Source organism: Syngnathus acus, chromosome 5 (assembly GCF_901709675.1).
Source record: "Syngnathus acus chromosome 5, fSynAcu1.2, whole genome shotgun sequence".
Lineage (NCBI taxonomy): Eukaryota > Metazoa > Chordata > Actinopteri > Syngnathiformes > Syngnathidae > Syngnathus > Syngnathus acus.
The window spans coordinates 3,942,496-3,955,099 of NC_051091.1; the positions used below are offsets into that span (position 1 = coordinate 3,942,496).

Below are 12,604 nucleotides of genomic sequence, written 5' to 3' on the forward strand. Positions count from 1 at the left end.
AGGCATGCTGAAGCTAGTCTGCTTGGATGCGAATCATTACCACAGCTAATTACTAGATAAATCAGCCAAAAGGCCTATCTTCAAGGCATTTGATCTCCAAACTGATGGAAGATTAGGATGAAAATCATCTCGTGTTTGGATACATTGTTATGTGCTGTTCTTTTTTGTGTTCACACAGTGTAGATGTGATATCAAATGTGTAGATGTGATATCAAACGTGTCTCGAATAAGCAATAACGTAACGAGTGATCCAGGATCTTTATTGGTTCCGAGACGTAACCAAAATACATCCAAATTTTAGGCCGCACCTTTTTATTATGGTTAAGCTAATATTTTATTTCAAGGGTCCTGACAAAAAAACGTATTTATTTATTTATTTATTTATTTATTTATTCCTTTCTTTCTTTCTTTCTTTCTTTCTTTCTTTCTTTCTTTCTTTCTTTCTTTCTTTCTTTCTTTCTTTCTTTCTTTCTTTCTTTCTTTCTTTCTTTATTTATATATTTATTTATTCATAGCCCCTCATAGATATACTCTGAAATGTTGTATTTAGTCTTATCAGGCTGGTGTAGCAGTTCACTCGCCTGACATTAAGGACTGTTTTCCATCCGATAGGCTGCAGCTTCTCGTGACCCTGAACAGCAGAAAATAAAATGAATGGATGGTAGAAGCTTGTAAGTTGCAAACACATTAATATTTCATTTGGTTTTCCATTCCCAGAAGTGTGTGGGCCAAACGTTCAAATATTCCATCCAGCCAACTTCTAATTCGCTTTAAAACATCGTTGACCCAAAGATGGCATGGATCGTTAGCTCACATGAAAGATCGGCAATTCATTAACCGGATTTTTATACAAGCATGTGTAGTGATCATCTGTGTCGTGATAACAGCCCATGTATGATCCAACATTTCTCATTAGCTCCATTCCCACAGCTGGAGGAATGGACCGAAAAAGATAGCCGGCGCTCACTTTAATTGGTTCCTTTGGTACTCCACATTCGCTGCATGGAGCGCAGAGTTGGGCCTCAACATCGGGGCCTTGCTCTGCCATGCTGGGTTGGTGTATGTATGTGTGTGTGTGAGGGGGGGTATGGATTGTTCTTCTGTAATGATAAATTCCCTTTGTTGAAGCCAGTCAGTGAGGTCTGTAATAGTGGGTGTGGCTTCTCGCTGTGAAACGGCCTTTCTGTTTTTACATATACTAGAGAGTATCCACAAAACATGGCGCCATTTTTATTTCTTTTTGTGCAACGGCTGCCCTCCCAATCCTCGTGCCGTCTTCCATCTCTCTGCTCTGTGTTAGCACGCATATATTCTCACTGGAGTGACATGAGGAGAGCTTTATCGGTCAAAATGCAAGCCAAGCCTCTCCCTCTCGTGTTACACAGGATGGCGACTGCTCTGTCTGCGATGACCCAAGGGTGGATGCAAAGCTAAGCGTCAGGGGGGTTAAGTTCCAGTTATGGCCATTAGAAAACACTCGCTTCCTGTTTTATATGCTTTCTGGATCCATTTCAAATTGGGCTCCACTGAGTGATATTGTGTATGACTGACAACACATCTGATACGGGTGGCGCTGTTTGTCCAATCGGATTTCAGCCACTATTTGCTGCTATGCTGATCTCGTAATCAGTTGCGCTGACAACTAATCTGACCACAAAAATGACATCAGAGGCACATAATAAAATGCCTAAAGTCATGTCTCTTGTGTTTGTATGTGTACAAATATGGTTGAATAGAAAACTTGCGTAAGAGTAGTTGATGTATCATAGTTGACTCCGTATTATTAAATGAATAACACATTCTCAATCAAAATGGTCTTTACTCGATAATCCGCAAAGTGGCTTGCTATTTGTGAATAGGCCCAGAACCTCATTCTTGGACCAAGATGCTTTCTGATCAAAAGCAGATGCGCAAAACAAATCAAGAGTCAACTCTAAAGATGACATTGTATGTGTCAAACCCCGTGTGGCCAGATGACTTGTGCATCTGATATAAATTAATAAATTCATCGGGAGATAACGGAGGGACTATGAAGTTACGTGAGTGTGTGACTTGCGAGGTCAAACAAAATCCGCAAGGACGAGATAAGATTCATCCCATCCCTATTCTCCATCCTAGCACAACAAAAGCAGTCACTTGGTATTCCGCGCGGATAAATTGCGTGAAGACGTCGGGACCCACAGCAAGGAGGGGGTCGTTTTCATATCAGGCATGGCTTTACATCTGTCTGCCTTTTGTTTTGAAGTCCAGATGGAATCTTCACGCAGGCAGCTAGCCTTCAAGGCAATAAGGGCCGATAACAATGTTTGATGCCAGTTGTAACTGGGGACAGAATGCAAGTCTCCAGAGACAAGCGTGTAATTAACAGGCTATCATAAGTCTAAACAATGTGAGGCCACATGGGAAACACGCTCAGATCGGAATGGTTCGATTTCACAGGCAAAGGAATCACAAATACTTTTGTTATGTGTTGACATTTTGGTGTCAAAATCTTGGACTGACTGATCATATAAAAGTCTGCTATCATGTTTAGGGTTAGGGTAATAGTTCAACCTCCAAATCCATCCAAATCTGTGATTGCATTACATAAGTAATAATGACAAACTGCTACTAAAAGTTTTATGATGTCAAGATTTCAACTACTTTCTCAAATCGACTTTGAAATCTGGAAAAAAAGGACAAAAGGCCCCTTTATAATCGGTATTTCATTTTCCAAACTAAAATGAAACATTTCCAGATTGACTCACAGTTTGTCAAAGATACAAAAATGATCATGCTGTTACTTTTAAAACGACTACAAACAAAAGTCTCCGACGAAACCAGCAGCCATGTGATCCCAGCGGCTTTCCTCCTCATCAGCGTGCGCTGGCATCGCTCACACGTTGACATAATGCTTTAGTGAAGCATAAAGAAATCCCCAGCAATAAAGATATACTCAAAACACATGTTTGCCTTGTGCCTCTGGAGCCTTAATCACGTTCACTGACAGCATTACAAGACCCGTGTGAGGAGAACGCTGGCCAATATTCACTTTTCCTATTACTTAAAAAAAAAAAACTAATCCAGCAACTAAACGTTTTTTTTATTGAGTGTGAGTCAAAGCTGAAATTTCTTGTATCTGTGAATCGATGACCTTAAATGTGTGTCCATGTTTACAGAAACGTGCTGGAGGTCATCTTTCCAACCGCGCAGAGTGGACGTCACGCTGATTCCCCGACTGGCAAGAGGAAGAAAAGGACCAACTCATTTAAATGCTGAGGTAGGCCTTCCCCATCAGGGCAGCTTTTCCGCCAGCCCCGTCACTTGGGCCCAACCTTTTCTCCCACTTCACCTCTTGGAAAAAATTGGAACATCTACCTCAAAACATACAATGCCCCAAACCTTCTTTTGTGGTGATCATGAATACAAAGTGTCTGTTTGTAGGACATCGGAACACTTTTTTATCTTCTTGTGCAAATTCTCTTCTACATCTGCTCTGGATTTCGGGAGAGTTGCAGGAAAACTAAATGCTTTGTTGAGCCTTGTCTGAAAATGTGTGTAGGACAATGAGGTGATTATTACTGCGCTGAAATGCTCAGTGATGCCACGTTGCTCGAGTTGTTATCAAATGCCAGCATCTGTGAATCAGCTGCAGAACAGGTGCTTCATTCTTATCATTGACACACACGCACGTACACACACACACTGCTGATGATTGAATGTTTGAGGTCAAAGTCATTTAATGACACTTCTTTGTACTGCTGACATTTTCGACTGTTGTTCCCACTAATTGGCAAATCACATGGACATCGGTTTCAGCGCAACCTTTGGAATATTTTGCTCTAGTTTGGTGTATTGTGAGGTATCAATAGTTTTAAAAGATCTTGAGTTTACCGTGAGTAAAGTAGCTGAAATAAATGATCCCATATTTTGTATTTTTGCGAGCCTTCTACTGCATCATGTCAACACTTCCGATGGGAATAAATATTTGTTCATAGAGCCAATTAAATAGAAACTTGCAGTATTTAGGTTGTAGAGATACAGATGAAAAGTGCAACGGATTTATTTGACCATTTTTGTAGCCGCTCATATGAAAGCTTGAAGCATCATCCTCAAACTCCGGTTACCATAGTAACTTGACAATTAATATGAGCCTGATCTGAGAGGCAACATCAACATGGCTCGGATCCAAGACATAAAAAAAGGCGTGCCAGACTCACATCAGCCTCACCCGACCGCTGAACGCTCGCTTGGTCTAGACACTTCATGCTGGATTCTGACTGCAGCGTGGTCACCATGGATACGGCATGCTCAACGCCAATGTCTTTGCTATGTGAAGGCCATGCTGCCTCAAATGCAACTCGAAGCATCTGAAATAAAAGTGTTGACTCTTGGCCTGAAGATGAATTGCAATCTAGCGTTTTATTTAATTGTGATAAATATTCATTCACTTTTTTATTCATCATCCAAACCGGCAAAATGGTGATGATTTGACCTGGATAATTGATTGTTACAAAATGGCATGTTAGATGATAAGATTTTCCACATTTGCTTGTGAACACAACCCCCCCCCCCAAAAAAAAATGCAGTCCAACCTCAGGGTGACTTTAGAATTCAGAAGACAAACTTTTATCTGCCCTCTCCTCGCCTCTCTTTTATCATCTATTCTGTTTGTTTGGTTAGTCCCCGGGAGAGAAAGTGCTTGGATGGAGAAACTCATTTATTGCATCTCGCTGTCAGTCTCCATCAAATCATTATCCTCCTTTCCGACTCATCCAACCATTCTCAGGCTGTATTGGTTCAAAATATGACCTCTTGAAGATAGGACTAGATTTTGCTTTTGTTGTTGTTTTAAATCCCTTGAAAGCATTCAAACTAATTGCACCTCTTTTGAGTACTTCTGTAAATAATCCACCAGTAACCGACGGCGGCCACATTTTCTTGTCTATGGATTTCCGGCGTCTCGTCGATGCTTGTGATGTAAATATGGACACAGTGGGAAACCTCTCGGTTGAAGCTACAGGTAGCGTTCAACCGACAATGCGTGTGCGTGTTTGTGTGTGCGCATCCCAGGTGGGGGTCACGCATAAGAAAAAGGGAGCTTGAGCAAAGAGTGAGGGTCAAAGGGACAAAGAAGGAAATTCGTCAAGCAGGAGTCAAAAAGGCAGTTTGTTTCCGTGAACCCAATAACAATGGCTGGGATTGTCAAGTATGTGAAACGATGACTATTAAGATAACTTTTAAGATGATGGTCTTTTTTTTTTTTAAAGCCTTGGTCATTTAAAAAAGCCTTACTACTGCATGGTCCTTTTTTTATATATATATATATTTTTTTTTAAAAGACCTACTATGCATGGTCAACCCTAACCCTAGTTTGAAACCCAACTTCAAAATCCCACCTTCTGTCTTCTGACTGGCCGAAATGACAATAACAATAATAAACCTGTGGGGGAGGGGAGGGGGGGGGCGTCAGCATTTGAGAACAGAGGGCTATTGAGAATCTAAGTGTACTTCCTCCAGGGCTGATGTCGGTGCTTGTGATTTTGCACAGCTTGAGAATATTTACCTTTCACACAGTGTCAACACCGATTCAGCGCCGAGGAGGGTCAAAATGAAGTCACCTGCTTCTCAAAATATCCATTATATTGTGCCCAATATATTCATAATTTAAAATGACATGGCATGCGTACACACGCATACCAACTGTAGCACGAGTTTGTTTGTACAGCTTGTTCAAGACACTATATGGTCCGATTTCCCTTACTCATTCGATGTGCGAAAAGTGGAAGGAAATCAAAAGCCGTTTCCTTCACGTCGACTGTCGTGGCTCGCAGTTCCCTCGTGTTCGCGGTCTGCGGGTGGGTACAGACTTGCAGTCAGCCTGCAAAAGTGAATGAAGCCCAACCAGTTGCCAAGAATAACAGAAGAAACTGCTACTCAAAGGCACCAAGCACACTCTAGACGTAAATGTCGGTGGTCCAAGCGTGCTCGACGGCAAGGAGTGGCTCACTCGATTCTGAGTGATCACTCAGCCAGACGTCTTTAACCTCACCTTCAACCATCCCTTTCTAGGTTATTTGTTCTTTCACTCGTTAAAATAGCTCAACATTGTCAATCTTTGAATTAGACAGGGAAGAAATTATGATTCAAATACTTCCACTAACTCCTCTTTCCTACGTAGATTAGAAAAGTTTCTCGTATTGAAGTCATGGACTCGTGTTTTGCAGTGGTCGAGATATGCCGCTTCTTTTCTCATTTAAATGCTAATAACTTTGAGGACATTGCGCCTCTGAGTGAAGGTGAAACACCATATTGGACGTTTTGAGTCATTTCAATTGCCATGACTGTGCTCGCGCTGGAATGCGGAGGGTGGTCGGCCCATACAGTATGCTCTCCAACGACTACTCGAATATAATCTGCAACCCAGCACGTTTTAGCACAGTGCAAATAAACAATCAGCTTTTACTGAACTTTTCCGCCTCAAAAACATTCTGTCAGTGATCTCTTGAAGCCCGTAATAATCCGAAATGTTGATTTACCACCTGCCATTCGTAGACGCCCCGCAGGCAGAGTCCCTTAGAAATCACAGCTCCCATCTCAGCAGGAATGTGCGTTTCTCGACGTAACTTTAAAACAATTTCATACACGATGTCAACGGTAGGGGTGAAACATGCACTGGCAAGATTTTGATCAAAAATATTATGGTGCAAGCCCACTTAAGAGCATGGAGTGTTTGGGGTGATGTACACAGCTCACCTTCAATTCGCATCAAGCAGAACGTGCCTGCAAGTGTCGATGCGCTGCCAAGGCTGACAGTTGACACTTTGGATCCTTTCACGGGGCTTGAATAGATGCAAAAAGTGGAATGACTTGGCTTTGTGCAATCTAAAGGTCTTTGCCTCTGGAGGATTCAACTATTTATCTCAAATAGAAAAGTTGTCCAGAATGTGCATGATGTCTTCTGGCAGGAACTGGACTGATTCCTTTTTGGGCCAAGTCGCTTGGAAAAACATTCTTCTTCTATGCTGGGTCAGTTTGAAGATTGAGGACTTTGGAGCCAACATCCTGCCTCCATATGGAAGAAAGGATGAACAGGACAGCTCCCTTTGACCCCATTGAGGTGACAGCTGAACACCAGACAAACTTTTTTCCCCCACCTCAAATGGGCTTGATGGTGAATCAGCTGCATATTAAAGAACCAGGTTGAACTAGAATTAGGTGCATGTAATCTGAACGGAAGAGGGCATAGAATGGATTGTGATTAAAAAGAGGACAATCTACGTGAGCAGATGTTCAATCATTGTACGAATAAAAGAACAAATTAAACTTTTTATCATCACTTTCAGGTTGGCATCTACATGAATAACATTCCTTGCCCTTTTCTTACCAACAAGTAACCCAGATAAGGCTTTAAATTTGTGATCATTTCAAGTGGCATTCATGACATTGTCTGTGCTCTCATTCAGTCAAATGGATTTATAATAATGTCACGCTGTGATAACCTTTTAAAAATACAGACTGTCATTTAAATTCCTTTAGTTGGGGAAGATTTATTTGATAAATGAGTCAATTGAGAAATGCTTCTCCGAAGTGCCGCGTACAGTATCCTCCGCTCCGCGGCCGGTTGGGCGAAGGGGCGGGCGGCTCGCCTCGGCGTTGCCCGCCCCCGTGGGTGTGTTCAGCACAAGTCGTCCGGCCTCCGCATCCACCTGCTCCCACCCTGCTTCTGCCTCTCGCCAGTCAGGAGCGGCCAACTTTTAGCCAGCGACGAGCCCACGCTGCGTGTCTGGCTGGACCTCTTCCACCTCGGGGACTTAGAGATGTTGCTTGCGCTGCTCGCCTTTCGTGCACCGACTGTCAAGGCTCAAATGAACATTTTGAATTTCTTTCTTTTATTCTCGTGCTGATATAGCGGTGAGCGAGCGCGCACAGGTACACTGCTGCTTCTGAACAAGGACCGTTCAGAATCAGCACCGGGATTTAAATATTTTTGAGCTCAACTTGGACGCAAAAGTGATCGATATTGGATTTTTTTTCTTTTTCTTTAATTACTGTCCAGAATGCCTCTGAAGTTTGGTCTTTAATTTAGACGCTTTGACAGCCAGGTAAGTGATTTCCTTATTGTTTTGTTTTTCCTCTCAGCATGCTATTTTGACTACACCTGCAATGTAGATTCAAAAATCTCCCCCCCCCCCCCCCCCCCCCCCCCCCCCCCCTATTTAAACGAAATCGTATTTCACTGTTGCTTTTTGCAGTTGAACTAATAGCTCAGCAGTCTGTTTACTGTTCTGTTGACCATGTGTAGCCAAGACTGCCAATCTGTCACACACGTCTGAGTCTAGATCCCATTTTAGCAACACCTCATCTTTATTGTTTTCATTCTCATCCTATCAATTTTTTCAATGTGAATGTAGAGATATTCCTCAGTAACTGGAGAGATTGATTTGTTCATAATGTTGCTGCATGCATTTATAATTCCTTACATGGCCGAAAGGTTTTGTTTTCAGATAATGCCAAAATTATACTTATGGTGAATGCATTCAAATATGTAAAATACTAAGTGGGAGTAGATGTGCTTAATTTATTTTTTTTACACAGAAAATAGATTCTTCTGAATAGAGTCGACCTTCTACTCTCCTCGTTGTCATTTGCTCGCAGTGCCTTGTTTGATTTCATTTGCTGGTGTGAAGGACTTGGCTCCTGTCTCAGAATAAACAGCTGGCTGGTTAACAAATGGTCTGTAAAGAGCAGAGGTTTAAACAGCTGCTTTTGCTCACAAAGCCACTATGGCAAAGCAATTTGGGAGCCGTTTTGTCTTTGCCTGCTTTTGAAATGGGGACACCAGGCAGGTCCACCTGTAAAGTGCGTCTGGCAGAAAGATTGGCGCGTAGTCATCATCGCAATTACCGTAACGTGTTCAGACACTTGGCGCAACATGTCTGGGAGGATTGTCTTTTCTTTTTTTTTTCTTAATTAATATTTTCTAAATTCACCAGACATCACAGCTAAAAAATATTTCTCTGATGGCCATCATTAATTAACCAACTAAAAGATGTTTTTCCACACCCACTGTAATGTCAGTATGCAATATTTATTTTCAGTTATGCCATCCACACATTGTAGCGTCCCCAGGAAGCACATAAGTTACAACCGTAATTTGAATTCTTACTTTGGCAATATCTTATCCGATAGGAATGTGGTTTTATTTGCGGCGATGGAAACCACACAGACACACACACTAAATATGTACCAAATGGAAATGGGTAGCAAATCTCCAAAAGCTTGGCTCGGTTCCATCGGCATTCATTGACTTTGAGAGGGATCCAGTTTAAGTTCAGGGCTGCGTTTCCACAACCCGCAGGGATGAGCCCCCTGGGAGCCACTCAGTTGACTTTTCACATCACTTCATAAACAAAAGCAGCGAAAGAATCTGGCAGATTTATAATGTGCAGTTTTTTTTCCCTGATGGACTCAATTTTGTTCCTGCAGATTGTTTTTCTTTCTTCTTTTTTGGGGGGGTTAAATCACTGATTGTGTGCTACTGGAAGTGGATCGGCCATGCAGCTGCACAGTCTGTGGACAGTGCACATCATTGTGGCGCTGTGCAGCTTTGCCCTGGGGAACCCAATGAGCAACGACCCAATGGCTGCGCCCCGTGTCTTCGTCTCCTTCAAAGGTAAGGCCTGATCATCTTTGTAATGATTGATTTTCCCGTAATTTTTCCGTCTGCCGCAGACCGTTATTGTTGCCAATGCACTCATGTATGAAAGGTAAGCAGAGCTGCATTGTGTTTCTGGGCTCACGGATTATTGTTAGATAACAGTGTTGGCTTCTGATAATTATCACTTCCTTGATTGCTTGGTGAGGATGTTGAGGGAGGGGGAAGAGGGTGTTTATATTTGGTGATGCGCCACCAAGTTGCTTTCATTGTCTTGTTTTCCACACTGTGTGAAAAAAAAGAAGCTGGCCAAACACTAGCTGGAATGTGCAAAGTCTCGCTCGACAAGATCCGGCTCAGTAACGAAAGCCGGACTCACCACTGGCCGAGAAGTATAACAGGGCGAGATTTGATGAGGAGGCTCCTCAAACGGTTTGATTTTGAAAAGACAAGAAAAATACACACTGTAGTATATTATTCTTGATACTTCCAGTATTTTGAACTATTGAGAAATGCGGTTTTAAATTGGGAGTTTCATAATGGTTTTTTTCCCCGCTGTTCTTTGTTCAGCCTCTTTTAGTCATTAGTTGTAATTTCAGGTAATTAACATGCGGACTGTATTTAATCACATTGGTTACACTTGCCAAACCAATTATGGAGAATAATACGTTGTGCGTAATAACTTGTTGACCGTGATGTGATCATTGCCCGGCGATGTGTATTTTATGGTCTTTGTTTGTGTGTCAGTGGCTGCTCAAATGAGGTGCGATGCATTCTGTCGGGGTCCGAGTTAGAGAGCATATTAACAAGAGCAAATTGCCAGGATCACTCGAGCAGAACGACATCCCTGAGGCCCGTCCAGCTCGCAGATCAAGTCTTTGATTAGCATCAAGAGAAAAGCCGAGGAAGCGAGCGGCGGTGGCGCCCCTGTTTGCTTTGCTTTCCATTTCCCAGCGCTCCCTCCAACAAGTTGACTTCATTAAGTGGACCGGCACGGTTCCTTGTGGAAGTCGTTTTCTTTCTTTAATCAAGAAGGATTTAACACATCAGTGAGCATAGCCAGAGCCCAGCCATTTTCATTTTACATTTCAAATATTATTTTAGTCAGCTTGGATTTTTTGACAATTTGTGTGTCTTCTTTTCTCTCTGTGATTCATTGCAACCAGTTCATAGTGAAACGACCTCATTGGATGCTTTTGAATTGGCACATTCTTGAATGAACTCTACTGAGATAATTTGCAGTCTGAGGCAGGCGCTCCGCTTTGATATGAAAAAAAAAAGAGGCTGGACTGCGTTGCCTACCTGTTTGGCTCTCCAGTCGATATGAATTTCACCGTCGACTGAAGCTGCTTCTCTCAGAAGACTGCTCCCCCTACATTCAATATCGTGATTCGAGCTGCGTTAATTGCTTTTGAGAGGCCCATGCAGTCCTCACCTTGGCAAGATGGCTGCACTTCTTCTGATGCATTAGGATGTGCAGTTTTGACTTGAGTGCTATGGGAAGGTGCTGAAACTTGTAAATTTGTTTGCAGTTATTGTTATTATTTATTTTATTTTATTTTATTTTATTTTATTTTATTTTATTTTATTTTTTATTTTTATTTTTATTTTTATTTTTATTTTTATTTTTATTTTTATTTTTATATTTTTATTTTCATTTCAGTTGTGCACTCCGTTTTTATGACAGGGCAGTCAATGCATGCAGACAACAATGTTGTAAAACAAATGTGAAACGGTTCCCAGAACACTTGTTTGAAAACGGATCATCTCCAACGAGACGTGAAAGTCCGAGGGAGAAACTTTACACGTAGAACTTTGTCCAAGCTTATCACGACTTTTGCGCTAGTAAACTGAGGAGAAAGGGCAGCGTTAGCAACAAGTCTGCCAGTTTCGACAGGAAAGGTGTAATCAATGTCAGATGAGGAACTTGTTTCCACTGAAGGAGGTGCAGCGCTGAAACAAATCTAGCCCCAGGTGATCAGTTGGCATTTGAAGATTAGTTGAGACAAGACTGCCGTCGCCAGCTAGTCCACAGAGACGTTCTCAAAGTTAATCTGCAGGTTTAAGTGAATACTCAAAAAGATTTGGGTCTGCCTTTAAATAAGGGAAGCAATCCACTGTAAATCAGTCTGCTGTATACTTTAGTATTGTATGGTAAGCATACTGCTACTTCACTATCGTTCCTCCATCTGGAATAAAATCAAGGCCAAATCCACTGGGACAAGAGAATGTGGGTCACCTTTGCCACAATACAAAAGCTCACCAATGGCTTTGCAGGTGGCAGTGATCACTTGTTATTCTAAATACAGCTCATCTGCATTCTCTACACCAGGGGTGTGTCAAACTCATTTTTTTCGCGGGCCGCATTGTAGTCATAGCTTCTTTCGGAGGGCCATTATGACTGTCAACCCAAATAAATGTATGAGCACCTCATATTATATACAGTAAAAGCTACGAAACAAACCGACAAATAATTCGTTTTTAAATCAGACGAGTAAAAACTGGTCAAATATTTAAAAAAAAAAGAAATTATTAAAAGTGAAGACAATTTGCAATTCTAGTAATGACACACGAATTTGATGCACAATTTGGCTTCGCGGGCCACATAAAATGACGCGGTGGGCCCTATCTGGCCCCCGGGCCTTGAGTTTGACACCAGTGCTCTACACTAAACATCCTATTTTAAGTTCCTAGCAAATTCTTTGGCTATGAACGTTTGTGCGTGGCGAGGCTGACCGCAAATCAATATTATAATTGCCTGTCCAGGTAACGAAGTAATAAGTGAATCTGAGAACTGGGATCGACTGTATATTTATCTTGAACACCTAGAAATACAAACAGGCGAGGAAGATATGAACTGAAAGTTAGTTTCGAAGTGCACCGGCCGTTAGTTGTCAGCAGTTCACTGTCAGTTCGTCTTTGGGCGTGTCCATTTACAGCTGCTTCGTCATTTAAACTAGTAAATGT

The 12,604-nt window shown here is 42.0% G+C and overlaps 1 protein-coding gene and 1 long non-coding RNA gene across 3 annotated transcripts in view; both read left to right on the forward strand.

The window, feature by feature from the left end:
* Window positions 1-504: 504 nt before the first annotated feature.
* Window positions 505-7,418, forward strand: LOC119123541. The gene is made up of 3 exons (XR_005098099.1): window positions 505-671; window positions 3,159-3,259; window positions 6,948-7,418. It is a non-coding gene; the product is annotated as an uncharacterized LOC119123541 (long non-coding RNA).
* A 273-nt stretch (window positions 7,419-7,691) lies between these two features.
* Window positions 7,692-12,604, forward strand: part of LOC119122988 (semaphorin-3F-like) — a 28,106-nt gene continuing 23,193 nt past the window's right edge. For both annotated transcript variants that reach the window (XM_037251725.1, XM_037251726.1), the window contains exons 1-2: window positions 7,692-8,084; window positions 9,469-9,655. In XM_037251725.1, coding sequence (XP_037107620.1) covers window positions 9,538-9,655 — 118 coding nt within the window. In that variant the 5' untranslated portion in view covers window positions 7,692-8,084; window positions 9,469-9,537. The remainder of the gene's footprint in view (window positions 8,085-9,468; window positions 9,656-12,604) is intronic.